The 22,594-nt window shown below is 41.0% G+C and overlaps 1 protein-coding gene across 2 annotated transcripts; it reads left to right on the plus strand.

Annotated features, from left to right (window-relative positions):
• The first annotated feature begins 1,725 nt into the window (after window positions 1–1,725).
• Window positions 1,726–21,946, plus strand: angpt2b (angiopoietin 2b). Of its 2 annotated transcripts, none has more exons than XM_062436008.1 (9): window positions 1,726–2,043; window positions 7,489–7,644; window positions 8,342–8,463; window positions 10,523–10,755; window positions 11,261–11,385; window positions 14,338–14,439; window positions 18,438–18,604; window positions 21,406–21,536; window positions 21,786–21,946. In XM_062436008.1, the coding sequence occupies exons 1-9, from the start codon at window positions 1,726–1,728 to the stop codon at window positions 21,944–21,946; spliced, it is 1,515 nt and encodes a 504-aa protein (XP_062291992.1). The 2 variants fall into 2 exon arrangements, with proteins under 2 accessions (XP_062291992.1, XP_062291993.1); XM_062436009.1 differs by having other exon boundaries at window positions 1,999–2,043; window positions 10,523–10,761.
• Window positions 21,947–22,594: the final 648 nt, after the last annotated feature.

The following is a 22,594-nucleotide window of genomic DNA, read 5'->3' on the forward strand; positions in this document are numbered from 1 at the left end:
GACAAACCTGGCAAACTACGAGAAACAGACATTGTTAGTTCAGCTAAGAGGTAGATATAGAGCTTACACTGCAGCCTGTGTAAAGACAAAGGTTCTTTACCGAATACAAGACCAAGAATTCAACACACTCTCAGACCAAATCAAAATTCAATATTTACTGACATTACCATGAAGGAAAAACCAAAAGAACACCTCCTTCAAAATCTGCCTTTTTGTATGTGGCTCTCACCTTCACCATTAGACCCAATTGTTAATGTAATTACCTACCTGACCTTTTTTTCACTATACAGTATATACCATGTAGTATAGCAATGCAGATGTACAATCTATAAAGTATAGTGTTGTATTACAGTAGTAATAATGTCATGGGTAAAATAATTGCAGACTTAACTTTGGGAACACATATCTGTGATCAAATGAAACTCAAGGTTCACTTGCTAGCTTTTTCCACAGTTTCTGACCGCTTCTCACAGCCTTCTTCTGGATGATAATGTCATCAGGTCTGTGGAATGTGGTCAAAAGCCCTGGGAAAAGCTAGTAAGAGAACCTTGATTTTAGAATATTTTATCAAATTCCTTGCTGTCTTTTTTTTTTTTTTTTTTACATTATGCATTATTATACTTCCAATGTAAACTTTCTGTAACACAGCTTGGCAACACAGTACTTCATTATGGGTATGCCAATAAAGCAATTTCAATTTTTTAGAGAGATAGAGAGAGACTGTGTGTGTGTGTGTGTGTGTGTGTGTGTGTGTGTGTGTGTGTGTGTGTGTGTGTGTGTGTGTGTGTGTGTGTGTGTGTGTGTGTGTGTGTGTGTCAAAGAGAGAGAGATTGGGGGAGAGAGAGAGAGAGAGAGAGAGAGATAGAATGGGAGGGAGCAAAACATTGTCAGAAAAAGTTTCTAGTTCTTGCTCTTGTGGTGAGCAGAGTGTGTTTTTGCAGCTTCCTCTTGTAACCCCTGCAAACAGGAGTACCGTAAGAGGGAGGGAGAAAGTGAAAAAGAGAAGGGCGGTTGAGTGATGTGCTAAGGAGGTGTGCGTGTGTGTGCATGTGTGTGTGTGTGTCTGTGTGTGTTTGTGTGTGTGTTTGTCTGTGTGTGTGTGTGTATGGAGAGGTACGCCACTCTTTCTCACTACTTTAAGAGCTTTACCACTCCAGCCAACATCCTGACGCGGGCCACTCGCCACTCCACTCCACTCCTCCTCTCTCCTCTCCTCCAGACCAACGCATGGACTGCAGCAGCTTGAAAAGAAGACAGTGAGGAAAGCAACTTTTCAGAAGAGAGATAAATGGTGGGAGGGAAGCCTGCAGTTGGTTTCCTGGATTGAGCTGCGTGTGCTGGCTGAGTATTGCAGTTACAATAGGAGGTAATTCCCTTTTCCTGTTTTTTTTTTTTTTTTTTTGCCTGTCCTCACAAGGAACAGCGGGAGCAGAAACTGTGCTGAAGAAGACCTCTGGATGCAAGAAAAGAAAAGAGGAGGACCGGCCAAACAAGGAGAGGGGAAAGTAATAAAACAGAGACAGGAGCAGCAGGAGTTGGACTGACAAGAAAGGAGGAAGACAGAGTAAGAGTCTTGGACAACATTTTAGCAAGAGACAGGGAAAAGTAATACAGAGGACCAAAAGCGCAAAACTCACCTGACACACTTGTCTGCTCTGCCAAGTGGAGAAACCTTTTTCTTCCCTTCTTCCTGCCTCCCTCCCCTTCCCTTCTCCTTCCCCTGACATGGGCCGCCTGCTGGCCCTGACTGTTGCCTACCTGGCCCACCTGCTGGCCACCGCGATCTGCTCAGATCGCCAACAGCACCACGTGCAGCACGGCCCCTGCAGCTACACCTTCATCCTCCCCGAGGTGGAGCACTGTCATCCCCTGAAGGACTTTGAGGTCACCAACACACTCCAGAGGGACTCCCCGCCACAAGTCGAACCTGACGTGAGCCAATCCAAGCAGGGTAAGGCCCAAAAAGAGAGGCCTTCCTGGCAGGAGAGGAAGCTGGAGAGTCTGGAGAACGCAATGGAGAATAACACTCTGTGGCTGCAGAAGGTAGGGTCTCTGAACTGTTGAACTTTGACTAAAACATCCACTCTCTTCTCTGTCATCGAGCCTACCTTTTGCCTTCTCGTTGTCGTCTTTTTGTCCTTTTCACATGTAACATTTGAGCCTGCGGAGCATCAAACAAAGTGCTGGAAAATGAATACACAGTGTGTCCGCGGAGTACTCTATCTGATAACATCTGTTGACAAGCCTTCATTACTGATAAGTTCAGTGCTTAGCTGGGATTTCCTGGATGCTTGCTGTATGCATATCTGGCTCCATGACAACATGTAGTGTATGAGTATGTGCTGTATTTAAGACCACTGGGATGCCAGAACTCCCTGTTGCATGAGAGAGGCGAAAGACAAGATGAAATAAGTTTGCTAATATGAGATGGTGCCAAATATGTCTCACACAGTAAAACCTCCTAAATTAGTATTTATCCCCCACGGACAACAAGTACACAGAAACTTCACTCGATTCATGTTTTATCACATTTAAAACCAGAGCCGGAAAAATCTGTACTAAACTCAGCTTACATAAAAATATAACATGAAAAAAAAAAAGTGTTTATCTGTGGGAGACACATTTCAGTGTGGCTCCTCGCTGGGCTGTTGGCCTTTGCTGTTCCATTTAGCTGGGATTATGACTGACTAAAATGAAATGATGCGATTAAGAGTGGCTGCACAATAGTGTTTTCATTGCTAAGGTCATCAGGGCACAGAATCAGTGTTGGGCTATTGTCTAGGATAGACTGACTGACACGCCACCCCTCTCCACCCGTCTCTCTATTCTTGTCTGCATCTCTCTCTGAGTATTTATGGTATACACTAATCCTCAGGGCGATTATAAGCATTTGTGTTGAGTGTTTAGATTGGCTGACCGAGCGCAAACATGTTGATTATATTTCAGGATTTGAAAATGGGGTATTATGAATGCCAAATCTCTTCCTGTGCTCCTGTCACTTCCCACTCAAACTCTTGCTCGCACAAACTTTCAAGTGTTTTTCTCTTCCTTTTCTTTCCTCAGTCTCCGTTTTTTTTGACACTCCACTCCTCTCTATCCATCTCCTTCACTTCTATCTGGACTGTTATGCACCTCTGGGATGATGAATGCGTCTCATCTCACACCTTGACTTGTCGACCATCAGATATCAAACTCTTTGTCTATCTTGCTCATGCTCTCTTGACACTCACCCAGAAACACAGACACACACACAGACATAATGAAATCCCCTGTGCTGTAGTTCAGTCTATGAACTGGAGACCCACTTATATAGGAAGTATCCCATGTAGTCACACTGTATGTGTATGTGTGTATTTGAGAGATGGAGAGAGACAGATAGTGATAAAGTGCAAACACTTGTCTTCACATATTCACTCACATTATGCATGCATACAGTCAGCAAAGCTCAGGCTTAATTGTAGAATACAAAGGCACCCAACACACACATTTTGAAAATATTCGGTGCAGCATGTAGTTTTTACCCTCTCTACCAGAGCTGTGATATGAGTGGCCATGAAGGAGTTGCAGTTTAAATCCCCCCCATCAACACAAAATACTCTGCTGACACATATCTTACTCCTTTGCCAAACGTCCTCCACATAACGTCTTGAATGAACACAAATCTCCAGCCTCTCAACAAATTACCCCCACAAAGCCAAAGTGATGGATAAATGATCGCACTGTTGGTGGGGTTTCCACGTAAACACAGCATGGCCCTAGAGAGCCTCCTTCAGATTTGCACAAGGGGTTACTGACTGTTGACCCCAGATGGCAAAGCCTTTTCAGCACCTTGTGGAGCTCATTAAGCCTATCTGCATACATTTAGGAAGAACTTGCATGTGGAACAGCTTGAGGCATGTGTATGTCTGCATTTGTGTGAAACTTTGTACGATCTCACTCAAAAGTCCCAAGAGATGGTATGACCCTTACTGTGAGCCTTCCCCCCAAACCCCTTGAAAGAAAACACACACCCACACATACAAACTTAAGAGCACACACACTAATCCACCAGGTTCCACAGAGGAAACTTCAAGTAGACGAGTGCAACAGGACTGTTCCAGATTTCTTCTCTGGTGTTTCCAAGATGAAACTAGTGTTTGTTTTCTTAAGTTCTAACCCCCAACATAAACCCCCGTCTGGTCCCTTTCGTCTTCTGCTGCCTTAAGGGGTTGGCAGAGGGGATGTGAGCGTGCTTTCGTTACTGCTTTTAAGAGTCTGTGCAGATTATGCTAAAGCAGAAATATTGCACAGAGATCAAGGTGGTCAGGCTACCCCTGGTGACCTGATTTCCTGGCCCAATAGTGTTTCATTAAGCCAATACTAAAGTAGACACCCACACACACATTATCCTATTTGTTTCCATTTTCTTTCATGTCCTTTAACATGCACCCCGTTTCTCCATCTTGAACTTTCTGAATTTATGACTCTTGACTTTAAAACATCTGAAAGGGATAATTCATCAAAATTACAAAAGACACATGTGGTAGTTTTGGTCATATTTGGGCAAGTATTAAGATTTTTCCATTCAATATAAAATGGGTGAATAAAATACTTGCTAGCAGCTCTTGAGGCTAGTAGTGCTTTGAACTAAAGGCTAACATCAGTAATATATTAGCAAATTAGCACTAAACACAAGGCACAGCTAAGGTTGACAGGAATGTGATTAGTTTGATTAAAAACCAAAGTATCGGACAAGCTAATGATAGCACAGACTGAACAGTCAGCAAAGTTAAGACCACCAAAGTTATTTCAATTCAGGACTAACAGAATGATAATACTATCTGTAATGCCATGCCACCGCAGCTGAAAATCTGACATCAACCACTTTCCAGATGAAGTGTCATGTTTACGCTGGATAATCCACAAAAAACACCAACACCAACATCATCAGAGTTTCAGTGAAACTGTTGTTTTACATATGGAGTGTGTTTCAGGAGGGAGATGTTGCTATTGAATTGGGATGGAGGTAGAAATCCAAATGAAGCCAAAGTTGGCTGTCTGGGTTGGCTAGACCAGGGGTTCCCAAACTTTTCCATGCCATGGCCCCCCAAACAGCATTCGTTTCTGGCCGGGGACCCCCTTTGCAAACCCACCAACAATGCTACAACATATGTAAAGAAACATCTTTTAGAATGATCTTCTTACTTTTATTCATTATTCAATAATTATTACATTTGTTTAGCATAAGAATATTATTAACTAGACAAGAACAGAACAAAATAAATCAAACCTCTCTCAAGTGTGTGTGTGTGCGTGTGTGTGTGTGTGTGTGTGTGTGTGTGTGTGTGTGTGTGTGTGTGTGTGTGTGTGTGTGTGTGTGTGACAGAGATAACACTAGTGGGAGGGATGGGCTTGCTGGCTCCTACACAGTTTGTCAAGCCTTGGCTTAATGTCTGTCAGTGCCATCATTGTCCACGTGTAGACATGCTCTATGTTTTATTTTAAGTACCTTTAAAGTTGAAAAGCCAGACTCACTGGCAGGCAATCAGAAAGATGAGCATGGCAAATAACATTCCGCTATGATATATTATTATAAATTATATTTTATAATGATGATTTAAAAAAAATGTGGTTATATTTTATAATAATGATTTAAAAAAAATTTGATTCTATTTTCTAATAATGATTTAAAAAAAATTTGATTCTATTTTTTTATTTTTACTTTCCTTATCTTTCCTCCAATTTTCTGAGGCCCTCCTAGCGCCCCCTGGGGCCGCGACCCCTACTGTGAAAACCACTGGGCTAGACCACTAGAGGGAAGTAATAAACTATGTTTTTACCTGTGATTTAGGTGAAATGACCCTTCAAAGCCAAGAATGCATTTATCTCTGGTGAAAAGTGGATATTAGCAGTGTTGAACTGCCACATCAATCAAATACCAAATTTAATGAGAACATATTATTTCCTTTACATACAATCACAACTGTCCTGATGTGGTTCAGTCCATCATTATCATTTGCCAGAACACCCAGTAGATATGTCTCCCCATCCTCTGTAATTGTAACTGAGAACAAATGTGTCTATTGGCTCAACAATTAAGATATCAAGTGATACAACTCCTTTGATTTTCTCAGCACTGATCCCTCCTCTGTCCCTCTTAGACACAATAAGACAGAATTATGCTATCCCAAATGTGATTTATCTGGCTGCACAGTGCAGTGTGTGACAGAGCTGCAATTAATGCAATTGACAGTGGGAGATGGAGTGTTTCAAGACCTCTGGATTGAGCTCTATCACACAAGGCTTTAATAGGAACATTTTGGACAGCCGGCTGATAGTGGCTTCAATACATGAGTCTGATTATGATGCAGGGATCTTTGGTCGTTTGGAGCTGGCTTTAATCCGTTCGGTAATCTTTTCATAACCTTTGTTATGGAGGGGATTTTTTCCGCTGTCTCCGTTGTCCAAAGTAGCAAATTGTGAAAGATGGATTTACAGAGCAAAAGGGAGAGTTGGAAAGAAAGAAGGAGGTAATGAGAGAGAGATCAACAGGGCGTAAGAGACATAAAAAGAACAATTACTAACAGGCAAACAATTTAATTGCTGATTCATCTCTATTTGCCCACTTAGATCAGTGTTTTTTATGCTTTATAAAAAATTGAAAAAGGCCTCTCCTCAGGCAATGTATTATCATAATCCTATTGTTCTCTGAAATGGAAAAAAACCCAAAACAATCGAATAGCTTCATTTGAATTCTGTTCGATTTTTGTGGATAGCCACTCATTAGTGGGATCATTCTGAATGCATTCGCCTTAGAAACTTCATTTTCCAGTCATGTGGTTTAATGAGTGAAGTCTGATATTTTCTCCCAGGAAAAGTCATAAATATTAATGTTCTCCAGTTCGATATTCTACTTTGCTTTATTGCAAGGCACAGGCCTTTGCCCGTTGCACGTCAAACAAAATGCCATCGTTCACGGCGGGGAGAGCCGAATTTGTCTTCCAGATGCCGTTTGCTCAAACCGGCCACATTAATAAGAAAATCTATTTATTGAGGCAAGATGGATGCCATCCTATTTTTACTCCTGCTATAACATATGATGGGTTTTGCAAATGCTTCTTTCTCTGGGCTTGTGATTAATTACAGAGTGTAGGCGACTATCCCTGAAGTCCAGCACACAAATATCATAATGTCTCCTGGTATATACCATGACTGCGCTTTCTAAAATCCCATTGAAACGCCTACACATTGCATTATTTTATTAATGTGAAGTATTTGCCTGAGGTAAATCTGCAAATAAATGGTGGCGAGACACTATATGTGCCCTAAGGACACTAATCTCCATGACTACCTGAGAAGATTGATGTGACAAAGACAGATCACTTTAGGGTTGCTACTTTCACACTACATCAAGCTTACATTACCTTCCCAAACATGGTTATAACCACAATGAAACTAGGAAATCGGACATCCTGAGCAGTGTTTTCTGTCTGTCTGTCCTCTTTACAGCTGGAGAACTTCATCCAGGAGAATGTGCGCTCTGGGATGGAGGAAATGAAGAGAACCGCGGTACACACCCAGACAGCTGCCATGCTTGAGATGGGAACCAACCTCCTCAGCCAATCAGCAGAGCAGACTCGCAAACTGACGGACGTTGAAACCCAGGTGAGCCCATCGGGAAGAGTTTGAGTGAACCTAAGATAACTTGGTTGCAGCCAATCCAAATGAACAACTGTGGTGGTCACACCCATGCAAAAACAAATGATGTCACTTGCGAAACACTTTGTGAAGAGCTAATTAAATATAAATCAGATGTAACCCGCTGAGAAGCCATGCCCGAGGTGGCGGCAACCGCTTTAAAACAGCTGGTATTTGGTTCTACAAGCTCTGATTGACACAATACGTTGAGCTCAGCATCTGACAACAAGCCAATTAAAACATGAAGCTCAGTAGCACAACACAGATGTGTCTTCAATCATGCCACAGAGCTGTTATTACAGATTGGGCTGTTTTGGTCCTCATGCTTTCTTTTTCTTTTATCAAAGTCGATATTAAACTACAACCTGTACAAATATCTGAACTGCTTTGTTCAGGTTTTTGTTTTATCTCCAACTTCAAAACATGTCACGGGTGCATATGAGATCATTCTTGCTCAAGTTTTCATTGTGAGATCAAATAATGTGCATTATGAGCATTGTGATGTGATGAGTGTGCTATGAGTTTTCCCCCATGGGTCCTTTTTATTAATTCATCTCGTTGGGAGCACTTTTTCCATCTCTTATCAAAACGCTCCATCACCGCCATCCATCCCTGTGTCTGCACATACTGTACTGAAATTATTCTTGTCTTCTTCAATCTATAGGTGTTAAACCAGACAAGTCGCCTGGAGATCCAGCTGCTGGAATATTCGCTCTTCACTAACCGGTTGGAGAAACATATTCTCCTGCAGACTCAGGAGATCTCACGCCTCAGTGATAAAAACAGGTGAGCACACATATTTCGAAAGATAACACAGGCTGGTACATTTTTAGGCAGTGCAAGACTTTCAGGGTTTGTCTGCTGGATGAATTTCACTAATAAAAAAAGCTGCTTAGACATTTTCAGATCAATGTTAGTTAAAGTAATTGAAGTGGTAATTGACAATATGCTTATTTACTTTTTGTTGGACATCAAAATATCATTTTATGTGGTCTGCGGTTGTTTTTGAGATCCCCTTGAAGTGTGATTACCACAGCTCTTTATTCACTCATTGCATTTTCTGTTAATATAAGCTGTAGTAACTGTAGGCAGCGCTAATTTCTTTGCTTGCTTTGCTACCGCCTTTCCTTTACTGTTTCCATATGGCCTGGTACACCTTAGGATGTTTGCTCAGGAAAAAGCTACTTCACACTGTGTCGTAAAATATAAAGGCCTACATAAGCATAATGTGCTGCACTGTCTATGTACATGCACAACTGTTATTTCCCATACAACAACTGGAATATGTTGAATGAGCTCAACAGATCTGAACAACAGGGCATTTAACAGCACTATAATGTGTATTGTGTAAGCATGTGCGTGTGGTTGCAGTGAATAGGCAGTACATACTAGGAGGGGTTTCCCTATTCTTCTCTCTCTAGGAACACAAGGTCAAACTGCGGCCAGCAGGGGTTAAGGACAGGGTAGTAGGCAGCTTGAAAGGGAGCGGGTGTTTTCTCTCTTTGTATCTGATTGTTTATCATTCCATCCATTTGTGCCAAGTGTGACAGGCAGAACCCAGGGCCTTAGCCACTGCCACCTGTTACACATCTGGCCCTGCTTGGCCCAGCTTTGCTCTTTGGCCTTCACCCTTGAAGGGGGTGACATGGCTCTGACATGTAAATAAATGAATACATCATCACGAGGGTAAACACCATGACGAGATGCATGAAATTAAAGAGGTCATAGTAGACTTACAGGCAGACAGGGAAATAAGGACTCCAGTGGTTGTGAAAGGCTACTGCTGTTGCTCCTTCAGGGCAAACAGTTTTTGAACTGCTGCCAAACAAAAAAGAGCAGGGAAACATGTTTGTTTTCACAGGCATTACATGTGAAATACTATTGGCAGGTAGCACAGCACATTGCGGAGGGAGAGGGAGCACAATCTAATGGCAATGTAGATTACCATTATAACAAATAGCACACAATCATAAGCATAACAGTTTAATTGCTGTGGATGCAATTTGATCCAAAATGCCATATTTTCTGTCAAAAACCGTAACTGCTAAAAGATTACAGTGCCGCTTCACCACCCTGCTCTCCACTTGGACTGTTCCTCAAATAGAATACACTTACGATAGAGGACAATTTGTTAGCTTACTTTGCCACTTTCATTGAGTGTTCTCCAGTAAAACTAATATGAAATGGAAGTATGTTAAAAATGATTTGGATTGATCCAGCTGTCCTTCTACGACACGTGCAGAGTTGTTGCCGAAAGTGGGAGATTGAGGATACATGTTTAGTGTAGCAGCTACGTGTGCACCGGCACTAAAAAGTAGCTTGTTCAATCTGGGTGGCTGGATTGATTCAATAAATAACGGCTGCGGAGTCATTAGTCAAAGCCATAAAGATCAGGCTGTGGGGATTTATGATCTTCATTTGGAGTTGGGGGTGTGGCACTTGTGCAGAAGCACACGCACACATACACACAATGTCAGATTGTTGCCTTATGGCTATGATCGAGAGGCTTAGCATGCAGGCCCATCTGTGAGTGCTGCTGCAGTACAGGTGTTTATATGATGTTAGACCAATGAGACTGTCGTGCTGATGTCTATTAGTCATCCTCATGTAAATGTGCAAGTTTGTGTAACCACCACTGCGAAAGGTAAATGCTGAACAGATGGATTCCCCACCTGCACCCATTCTCTTATATTGTCTGCCCCCAAACAACCCAATATGGATATTACTCTTCATATAATAAATGTTCACATTTTCACTTTTCCTCCAATACACTGCAAAGAAGTTACATTTGTATTTCCCCTTTAAAAAATAATACTACACTTGTTGAATTTTTGCTTTTTGACAGTTTTCTCGAGCAGAGGCTCTTAGCATTGGAGGCTCAGTACGGGCGGGAGCTGCAGGGGATGCAGAGCGAAAAGCAGCAGCTTCAGGAGCTCCTGGAGAGGCAGAGTCGACTGGTCAGTCAGCTCCAGGGTGAACTTGGCAGCTCCACACTCAACAGCACCTTACTACAGAGACAGCAGGCTGTGCTCACAGACACTGTTCAGCAGCTGCTGGCTATGGTCAATCACTGCAATGGTAAGGGTGAGGGCTTTACTGGTTTCGGATGAGCAAATAGTGTTTGTGAACAATAAATTACAATGAGCTATGGGTATAGAATGGGTAAAAGCCTTGATAAGATACACATTTAGAAAACATAAATGCTTTATTGTTATTCATTAATACTGCATTCTGTTGATTCATTACTTCCTTATTGTTAAAAAGTTTGTTAAGAAGCAGCAGCAGAATTGTATTTAGGCAAAAGTGGGATCAACAGTATTTCAGTTAACAGGGATGTAATTTTCTTCTCTATTGTGACCTCCTTTGTAAATTGGGCTTAGCAAAGTCCATATTTACCTGAAAAATATCACCAGCTTGAAATTCAAATCTCAGATGAACCATGTACACGGATGCACTGCAGACACTCCAGGCTTACAGTAAGCCAAAGCTTAACACTACAAGATAACTCACATACGGGGTGGGGTTTTGTGTTCAAAACCCATAAGGTTGCCATCTGTAAACACATGCCTGCATGTTTTTGCAGAAATCTCCAATATGCCCAAGGAGGAGCCACTTAGTTTCAGGGACTGTGCGGAGATCCTGCGATCTGGAGTGACACAGAGTGGAATATATAGCATACGCCTCCCCAACTCCACCCAGACTGTCAAGGTAGTAAGGCTTTAAAGGTCATTGAACTTTTCTTGTAAATATCACGTAATTGCCTGTGACATGAAACTTTTTGTAAGACATTTTATATATTTGTCTTACAATATTTAGCAGTGGAATCATTTTTATTCATCAGCGTTACTGCCTTTTCCCAGCCTGTGTAATGTAAAGCGTATACACCCTGCATAATGACATTCAAAGGGCTTATCATCAGTTTTTGGACCAAAGTAGACATTTATTTGCTAGGGTTTTTTGGTATAAAGCGTGATGGAGATGCCATGCTGGGTTAGAGAGAGCTAAAATAATAAGCAACAGGAGCATTATGCCCTGCAGGCTTCATGGTGAGGGAGTGTGTGCTGCTGAATGTAAAGTCAGAATAGCTTAAGAGGTACCTCCATTGACCTGAAGGAGCTCACCCTTGCTAACTCAACCATGGTATCCACCAGCAGGCTACTCTTTCTTTGAATCACAGCTAACCTTCTTTGGCTGGGATCTTCACTGCCAGGGATTACCAAGGAAAAAAGAAAGACAGTGAACAGTTTTTTGTTATTCATTACTTTCACACTAGTTTGCTGGTTGGCACCATCTCCTAGCGCCTCTGTTTTCCCCTGTTCTTCCTCTTCATTTCCTGTGGGCAAGGCAGCCAGGTGTTAGGCATTGGTGCCATGTGTTTCCTGCCAACTGGGGCCAATGTACGTTTCCACTGATGCAAGTTAGTACTCCCCAAATCATTGCCGCTTTCAATCTATGCCATCTAATTCCAATGTGGCTGGCAAGCTGGGAGGCTGCATAAAAGTGGGGCAGATACAAATTGCCCCTATTTTGAAAGTGGAGAGCCGGCTTTCACAGTTGGACAAGAGACAAAAAGCATACATGTGTGGCACTATGATAAAGTTACATCTTACTATCATACTATCCTACTATCTATCTATCTATCTATCTATCTATCTATCTATCTATCTATCTATCTATCTATCTATCTATCTATCTATCTATCTATCTATCTAGATTCATTATATCCAAATTTAATCACTAAGCTTGTGAATAATGATGAGGTTTAGAAACCAAATAATTCATAATTTGGATCAGCTTCTTTTTTCAATTTTTCATTACCCTGTTTTGCATGCTTCTCAGAACTTTTTGCACAGGGCTCATAAAATAAAACACATAGGGCTTCTCTCTAAACACATATTGAGAAATAACTATTTTGTCCCTTGAAAGCCCTTCCCAAATAATGACCAAGGCATTATCTTTTCTTAAAATCATAATAAGACTTATTTTTGCATTTTATTTTATTGCATTTTATTATTATTTTTTAATGGATTTGGCCCTAAATGACTCCTTGATGGCTAATAAGAAGTGAATTTTGAGTATTAAATATGGATCTGCTCTAAATCAGACCATGGACCACATTTGGGAAATGACTTAAATTGAAAATTTTATTTCAGGGCCCTGTTTTTATATTCACTGTGATTCCTTTAAGGCCAAAGCATTCACTTAATGTGCCAGGGGATAATCACAGCATATTGCCAGGCTGCTACATTTTCGGAGTTAAAAGACCTGGGTCCCATTTGACCTTGATTTAGCGTTCCTATTTTGGGAAAGTGCTGGAAACTCTCATTTCATTTCTCGCAGAAAATAGCCAGTTGAGATGTCAAAATATAGAGATCCCGTGGGATGCTGTCCACATACCAGCAACCATACTGCATGACTCTTGAGACAGGTCAGGGCAGTTTGTTTGGTGGGCAGTATTCAAGTAAGCAGCCAAGCAAATCAATTCCGTTTCATCAGTAATTATTAGCGCAGCGAGTCACAAAAATCCCTGATGACACTGTATAGTGGTTCAAACATTTTGAAAAGGCAAACTGGGGAGTCTAGACTGAATACACTTGCTCGATTAAAAAGGATCTCAGCAACAAAAAGCATCTAATCTTACCACCCACAGGAGAAATCCACACTCATTTAACCACTAAACATGAGGGAGGCTGAAATATGTCCAGTCAAACACAGAGAGTATGTAAAACCTTTCCCTTAACAAATATACATTTCAACTTGAGTCATTGGATGAATAAGTGCCACTAATTCCTATTTGTTCTTCCAAAAATATCTACATATGGCAAAATGCGCAACCATGTAAGAAAGAAAAGTGTGTGTGTGTGTGTGTGTGTGCGTGTGTAACCAAAAACACAGATGCCTTCTCCTCAGCCCCCACGCAAGGGGATAAGAGAACATGCTGATATGTTAGCTTTTCCTTCCCACCTGGGTCATATCATTGCGTGACACCCTGAAATGTGGTTTCCCCCCAAGTCAGCCTTCAAATAACAGAAAAACTATAGTGTTTTATTTCTTCTTCTTGTCATTTCTTGGCACTTTCCTTTCCTCCTGCACACTCCGGTGCTGTAAGGTGTGACATCTTGAAATGAAAGTTATACTCATGACTGATTCATTGTTCAATGTCTAATGTTCCAAAATGGAAAACAAGTAATAGTAGGGCTGATCTAAAGATATTGTTATTGTTGTCAATATGATACCTGGATTTTATATTGAAACTAGTGTCACCACTCTAATCGATCACTCATCTGTAGCAGGTGGCTGTTTTCAGGGAAAAAGCTCCAATAAACCCACCGTATGCTACCTGCCCAGCACCCCACAGCAGACAAAGTTAGCAACTAGCTAGTGCAAGCTAACATTTAGCAGCTGCAGAGACTGATATGCCCCTTAGGAGTTTGTAGAGAACAAAACAGAGTTAAAATAAGAGTGAACTTACACTTAACATACAGCTACAAAACATGATTCCAATGAATGCCAATGTTGCTCCGTATCTGCTGTAGTTTATTGCTAACAGGAAATATCTGATCATCAAGTAGGAAAAGACCCATTTTGTTTGGAACTCAAAAAAACATTGTGTTTGTTTTTCTTACTTCAGAAATTTAAAAAATGCTTTTCTTTCTATAGGTTTTCTGTGATATGAAGACTAGAGGTGGAGGGTGGACTGTGCTACAGCATCGCAGAAACGGATCTGTTGACTTCCATCGCGGGTGGAGGGACTACAAAATGGTGGGTTCAGCAAAGGGTAGGGTTAGGATGCATCATTATGCATAGGTAAAATGGATCAGTATTTTCAGATGGGACAGGAGGTTCCAATAACTAACCACGGGTGGTTTGGCATGGAGAGGCGTGGGATACCGGCTAGTCTGTGATCCCAGGTGACCTGCGGTTGTTGTACTTGGCCGCCCTCGTGTTCTCTACCACCTCCCATGTTATTGCACCTGCTCTTGCTCGCTCACCCTGTCATACTCCCACGTATCCATATGCACGCTCATTCACAATCACACACACATGTCATGTACTGCAATGACCCACAGAGCACTACTGTTTGTATCCATAATCAAGATCCCAAAAGCTTTCCCGCATGGGGAAATGTTTGGAAGTGTGTGGTGATGAAAGCAACGGCATTTCCAAACATATATGCCAAGAAACAAAGTGGATATAATACAATCATACACAAGAGACGATGAAGTTGCTCCACTGCTCTTGCAGAATAAAATGTGTTTTAGCACCTTTGGCTTTTTTGTTTTGTTTGGACTTGCATTTAGATAAGCCTTCTTTTGAATCTCATCACAAAGTTTTCTCTATAGAATCAATATTCTGTTTGCGCAATAGAGAAAAAGAGAGGGAGAAAAAAACGATGCTTTACTGGAAGCCTTTTGAACTGTGTAAAATGACACACAGAACAAATGAACAAGGCTAGTTTGGGTTTTTGATTGAACAGAGTAGCAATTTGTCTTTCACCCACACCAACAAATCAATTGCCACAGCCTGGATTTGAAATAAAAATGCAGAGAACACAGTGTCTGCAAACAGAGAGAGTGAGGGAGAGACAAAAAAAGCTTAAAAACCTCTTTCAAGAACAATATTTTTACAAGTGGATGATAAATATTTGGCTTCAGTTGGGGCGTGGGAGCACAGGGGCCCTGTAGATGGCAGATAACATATGTACCAAAATGCCTCACTGCCTCGGTCCACACTCCATATTCTCATAAACTGTGGTCAGTGTTGATCAAATGTTGTACCAAGGCCTGTCGATCAAATGATAAATGCCCCAAGACTCTCACTATTTATTTGCTATCACTTAAGAACAATAACAAACAGAGAGTCTGACAGCTAGACAAAGTGACTTTGTATTCAGAGGTAAACAAGGAGAAAACGTGTCCTTCTGTTAAATTGAGCAAAGAATGCTCAATACCTGCAGAATTTTGATTATTAACCATTCTGAAAATTTAACACCTGTATTCATTCGTAACTGTTTCGTTCTCATTGACTGACAGATAACGTATGCATTCCACACCTCTCTTTCCCTTGTGTCTGTCAAACAAGCGATGCTTTGTACTTGACAGCTCTCTGTGAGATTCATTAACTGAGGGCACATTTCTTCCCTCCTCCTAAGCCATCTCTTTGAATAGAGTGTTTCATGTTATTATCATTCCCTGGAGTGACAACATCTATTCCAGCTGTGAACCACTTCTGTCAAAGCAGTCACGTCTGTGGCACACTCATACCTGTCAACATTGGGCTTTGAAAATAAGGGAGATTTGCCGGGACCCCACCTGACCATTATTGTTATATTATGAAAAGGGTTTCCTCTCTTGGCTCCAGAGATCTAATCATCAGGTGCCTTTCCTGCCTGCCCTGCTGCTGCCTACCCTGCTGTTGGGTTAACTAGTTCAACAAAGGAAGGTGATGAAAATCAGTTGGTTAAATACCTTACTGAAATTAAAATAGCCTAGTGGATAGATCTTTGTGTGCACCCCTGTATTATGAAGATGAAAAGACAAATAGGACATCAATTCAGAACAAAAAAAAATGAAACAGAAGGTTGAGGTTTTCTCTGTGGTTTCTTGGGCGCACATATGTTTAACCATCCTAGCTTGCTGGTTAACATCTGTTTCCAACCATGAACAATACAAAAGTCCTTGCAAAACGGATGGTTATTTCCTAACATGCTTTTGTCAGCAAAGAAAATAGCATTTACACAGCTTTTCTTTTTGTTTTCTTTTTTTTGTTGGCTGGCGTCTCACCAATTTCATTATCCGTTTTTTGCTCCGTTTGCTGACTGAATGACTCGTGACTTTTCAGAAAGAGGAAGACATGGACAACGATGCTGCTTGCTGTATTCTGCCACCTGCTGGATGGTTGTGGCAATGTCCCAGCTTTGCTGACATTTGCAAGTCTATGGAGCGCTAACCAAAGCAACTTGATATGGCTAATTTCTGAAATTTAAAAAAAAGGGAAATACGCAAGATTTACAGGAGAAATTACGTAACGGGAGCTTGGTGGGAGAGGGGCTTAAAATATGGGAGAATCTTGGAAAAATGAATGAATGAATGAATATTCTTATTGTCATTATACGATGTATAATGAAATCTTCAAAGGCAATTTCTGCAGTACACAGTATAAAGAGAGGGCCAAGCTGCTGTGTCTACCCGTGCCACCATTCCAAAAATGGGAGAATTGACAGATCTGCATACTGTATCTGGTTTTCAATGCTACAGTCTCCTTTGTGAAGTTATGTTCCTATCAGTATACCGTCCATTGTTTAATGGAACCTCTAGACTGTATCCTTGACATTTATCAATTCAATCTGCTTCTTTATATGCTGCCTACTCATAATGGACAAATGGTTGAAAAATCAAAGGAAAAAAGAACAAAGTGTTTTAATAGGGGTTTGACCATGACGGCATCCGGAAAACCTTCGCTTTGTGTTGACAGTCTTCTCTCAAAAGGGATTTGTTAGATTTATGATGGTGGTAGAGAATGCTGACTAATGCTAGGTTTAGACTACACAATTTCAGCCAAACAACAGCCCAGGACTGAAAATGTACATTGGGTACAACAACTGATTGTTTTATCCCGTGCAGAATATTGCAGTGGGCAACAACATCTGGGATGCCTCAAGACACACTGACAAAAACACTTTTTTTTACCTCCTCTCACTAAGTACAACAACTTCCACAGCAGTGTTCCATGACGATGACCAATAGGTGCACAGAACACTCTTTCGTGCAGAACTATAAACATGCCGAAGCAAAACTGATGATGTTGGTGCTGCTCATGCTGCTAGGGGGAACAATGAAACAGAGGAATTGTTTGTGGCACCATGGCAACCAGATAGCTGGTATCATACGCACTGCTTCAGAGGCCATTGTTACTTTACATTCTTGTTCTTAGAAGTCTGTCCCTGGCATTCAGGTCATGAAAGAAAGCAAGCTGTGATTGGTTGGGTGCCAACGTGTCTCTTGGTCAAGTCAGGGCAAAAATGTATGACACTGTAATTGCCTAATTTGACACAATGACATCTTATCAGACAACAATATTGTGTAGTCTGAAAATGCCATAATATCAGTCCAAAATCTCCCACAGGTGTTGAATTGGTTTGAGATTTGGTGATTATGAATACCTTTCCATATGATTCTCATATTTTTTTTTACACCTATCAAATCATTCAGTGCCCCCCTTGTGCTCTTTATGGAAGCATTTACACTTGTTATGTTTCACATACCTCTATCTTTAAGAAACATATCACTACATTTTCTCCTTAAAATACTATATCATTATGTTCTTGCACAGTTTCATTAAGTTTGTTCTTTCACATTTGCATTAGGTTTGTTTTCCACTACTTTCCATTTGAAATATGAGGTAGACAACCTTGCCTTACCCTCGTCTAGTTCTAAGGTTCAACAAACAGCAGATCATCCCACAAAGGCAGTTTTTATTTCACCCTGGGTGTTACACGTCCAGGCGGAGCACTAAAAGGATATTAAGACAAATTAAAAGTCTCAATTGACTCACCACTACTGTAGCTTTGGGAGTGGAGAATTTTTCCTCTTAATGTCGGTGGACTGTCTGAGGCCATCAGAATGATGAATGTGACTTCTTAAATTGAGGTCCATTTTCATATTAACTCCAAAAACATTTGGCAGGTCCCTGGTAAAATCATCTCCCCAGTTACAATATTTTCTTGCTCTATTGTTTCTCTGTCTTTGTGTCTAATCCAGGGTTTTGGAGAGCCGTCTGGGGAACACTGGCTGGGAAATGATATCATCCACAAGCTCACCATCTCCCAGGAATACAGTCTGCATGTCCAGCTCAAAGACAGAGAGGGGAACGAGGCCTATTCACATTATGATCGCTTCTACATAGATGGAGAGGACAACAACTACAGGTACCAGCATGAAAAATGTGTACCTAACTTTAATTTATTATTCAACAGGCAGACTTTACTTTGGTTTATAATGATATATGATCCTCAAATCAATATTCGTTATTCAAATCACTAAATTATCCTATTACCAGCAGAGTTCAGTAAATAGGACATGATATCACAAAATGCTAAAAAAACACCCCTTATGCACTCAGGTCTCCAATTAAACTCTTGCTTCCGCTCTGTCAGAAATCTGACATGAAAAAGTCTATAATGAAGGTGCTTTATTTCAGTTAAGTGTTTTATTAAGAGCCTTCTATTGTGAAAGGCATAATTGCAATGCACTAACATACTTTCAATTGTTGCTTCCCCTCTGGGTGTAAGACAGTTAATATCATGACAGATTAGAAACCATTATCAGTAGTTCAAATTCCTTTCTATTTTCTCGTCCTCTAAACTTTCTTATCCCTGAGCAGTAAAGGTAAGGAACCACTTGGACCATTTTTAAGAATGTCATTCAAATGATGAGCTCAGTGGAGGGCACACAGCCGTTTTCGTCTGCCTCCATTTTTCTTTTTCCATCACAGCAGCTACCGCTGCCCCTGATATTCCCCAAGGGGAGCCGCATGCACTGGAGTATAACAGGAACGCTCGGCAATACCTGCCCCTGCCAGGAACTGACAACTCAAACAAAGCTCGCCGGTAACCCTGCAATCACTAACAAGATTATGTGTGGGTGTGCTGAACCCATGTCTCTTCCAAAACAGACAGAAATAAAATAAACCAAAATAGTGCAGTTTAGATTTCATATAAATTCACAGGAATTTGGCCTTGTTTTCTGAAAGTATATGGAGATTGATGCTCTGAGAGATGACAAATCATAATCACATGTGAGTGTTTGCCTTCCAAGATCCCTAATAGTGCAGCAAATTGCATTTGCCTGAGTTTCTTCCACATAATTAGCGCGATGAAACTGAATGTTTCACAATCTTGCTGTAGGCTACACTGTGTGAGGTGAAGCACCTGAATGAATATAATCACCTCTTGTAGCTTGCTACCCCTGAGATCATGTTCTGTTTAACTAGTTCAATATGCACCAGCTTTACTAGCATGCTACAGAGGCTGGCTTCGTCTGTGGGTTTATATTGTAAATCCCAAGACAGAGCTATGGAGCTATGCAGCTACTCAGCCAAAGCAATCCTCCTCCTTAGCTGCATACAGTGTTCTCCCTAGAACAACATGGAGGTCTTCAGCTAAAACTGACTAACATTATTCAAACATTAATCATCAGCATGACAGACCACTTTCCCCTTTGAAGCAGCCAAGAATAGCCATTTTTGAAGCAAAACCAATGGTAGGCATTCCGTTTAATGTAATTGTATAATTGTCATTAAATGACACAATAATAATATAAAAAGACAGTCACCTTGAAAATGATTAAACAGTGGTCTGGGTATTGGTGAAACAACTGAACCAATACATGTGGAAGTCACAGCTAATGCAAATGTTTTGGAGAGTTGGCGCAGTCCACAGGCCACCAGTTCCAATAGGATATCCTGTAGCCTGTTGTTGCCATTCTGTCTAATTTGATAGTTTTTAATTAGTGATCCATCATGAAAAGAAAAGTTATATTCTCTAACAAAATATTCCTTCGTTCCGCATCATTATTTCTGTCCCCCAACGCTGTCAGTTGGAGCTCCCCTCTTGCTGCCTCTCATGATGTGTTGCCCTGCCCTGTGAACTTACAAATTCAAGAGGAGGATTCTTCATTTAGTTATCACATACAGCTTGCCCTGGGAGGCTGAGGGGGTCACATAGCTCAGGGGAGAGTCCTCTACTAACGAGAAACAATGACAGGGCAGAGGAGAGGCCAGACAACAGGACTGACCTCCTCGTCCACTCACTTCAAACCAGTACTGGCACCCACATGGATGGACAAAAAGACACACATGCATACACACACGCTGCATGGCTGGACCGCTGTATGAAAATAATTGAGCAAATCAATTCCACTTGGGCAGAGATTTCTTTCAGACTGTTTGGGTTGTTTCACAAGGCACAGCGTGGAGGAGAAATAATGAGAAGTTCTTTAGGTTAGTTTTTGTATTGATGTTTGGCAACAATGGAATACTCATGAGATTATATTAAAATTGTTGAACATGTAATAAAAAGGCTATGATCTCCTTATATTTACATGTGATGTGTAACGCCATAATCTTTGAATAATTCTGATTTTATCTTTGATTATAAAAGTTATTTATACAGGGTTGATTTTTTTTCTAGGCAATCCAGAAATACACTTTTATAAACAGACTCTCAATGACAAGGAGGAGCTGCAATAGAGAAGAGCTTTGGATCCTGCCCTATTTAAGATGCTGCCTATTTGCTCTGCTTGCCTAAATGAAATTCTAATGTCAGGTGTGCCCACAGGCACTGTCAAAACAAACAAAGAGTAAAACATAAACAGGGAACTACAAACTGTCTCTTATACAGCAGCAGCAGAGCTCCTACCAAACAAAGCTGGACTTACCAAGTTAGACATTTTGCTTCTCTCATCCTTTTGGTATTCTGTGGTTTTCATGAATCACAGACCAGCCGGTTTGGTAAACATTATTGTTCTGTGCTCAGTTTAGCAACTTAACATTAGATGATTTCAGAGATACTGAATTTCAAACGGTTTTCGGGCAGTTACCATTTACTGCTATTTGTAGCTGCCAACAGACAAAGTTGCTCAACACGGCCTTAAATAATGAACAGAAGTGCCTGTGGCGGAGATTTTTACTGAATAGATTTTTTTCTCCCTTGTGCTCTTCCAAATCCAGCCTTCATGCCGAGGGCTTCAGTGGCACTGCTGGACGGACCAGCAGCCTCACCCACACTGGCACCCAGTTCAGCACCAAGGACAGAGACAACGACCGTTGCACCTGCAAGTGTTCCCAACTGGCATCTGGAGGTATGCCACTTCCTTCAATTTCTGCCACTCATCTGCCCCTGTCTCAATCTGTCTCTCCGTATAACCCATCTCGTTAAACATTTCTGCCCACCCCCTTGTAAATGTCCTGAAGTGCACTTCATTTTCCCTCTGCGCTAATATAAAGTTACTGCTGACTTACAGCTGCACATATGGGTGTTACATTTTATGAGCTTGAATTCAATTAATTCAGACTTTTCTCTTCAACTCTTTGGCACATTTTCTCTCCAGGTTGGTGGTTTGAGGCTTGCGGTCCATCCAACCTGAATGGCATATATTACCCCAGCTCATCCAGTGTGGTTCGTTACAATGGTATTAAGTGGTACTATTGGAAGGGTCCAAATCTGATGGCTACTATGACAACCATGATGGTGCGCCCGGCAAACTTGTGATGGCATGGCTCACTCTTGATGTCTGATTTTGAAGTGGATGTCATACCCGATGAATATAATGAACAACACCCAGGAAATGGTACATTTAGGAAGAACTTTTTTTTTATTTTAATCAGACTGTTGACATTTTCAGCTTTTGGACATGTTGAAGGGCTGCTTTAGCACTGGCTTGGGTACATGTTCAACTCTCAGCAAATGACTGTGCTTTTAGTGAATGTCTGAGTGAGAAATTCCACTCACACAATCTATTCACACTGTTTCCCAAACTATAATTTAATACGGACTGTTCAGCTGAGAGAGAGCTGGGAGCTAGAGGGTATGAACTTTGCTATACAGATGTCAATATACAACACAACTAATCCGATCAATAGATGCAGTTACATAAAATCAAATCAATACAATTAATAAACAGATTAACTTTTAGAAACACTATGATCTGAGATATGAAAATGTATGTTGTGTCTTATTTGTCTGTTTGCTGTAAATTATTTGAGCAATGTGATCAAACAGCCATGTTTCGCAGATATAGCTAGCTTACAGAAAGTCAACAAATTAAAAATGTACTCAAGTTGATTTTTGTCAAAGTTCTGACATCGGGGATCAAACTACTGTAAATAAGTTATGAGATTTTTTTTGATATTTTACAGT

The sequence above is a fragment of the Scomber scombrus genome, chromosome 16 (assembly GCF_963691925.1).
Source record: "Scomber scombrus chromosome 16, fScoSco1.1, whole genome shotgun sequence".
NCBI lineage: Eukaryota > Metazoa > Chordata > Actinopteri > Scombriformes > Scombridae > Scomber > Scomber scombrus.

What these genes read in the sequence shown, in the direction of transcription:
- angpt2b (XM_062436008.1), top strand. Translation starts at nt 1,726, where the DNA reads ATGGGCCGCCTGCTGGCCCTGACTGTTGCCTACCTGGCCCACCTGCTG. An exon ending in ACTCCACCCAGACTGTCAAG is followed by an intron (nt 11,386 to 14,337) that starts GTAGTAAGGCTT and finishes TTCTTTCTATAG; the next exon opens with GTTTTCTGTGATATGAAGAC. An exon ending in GGAGAGGACAACAACTACAG is followed by an intron (nt 18,605 to 21,405) that starts GTACCAGCATGA and finishes TTCCAAATCCAG; the next exon opens with CCTTCATGCCGAGGGCTTCA.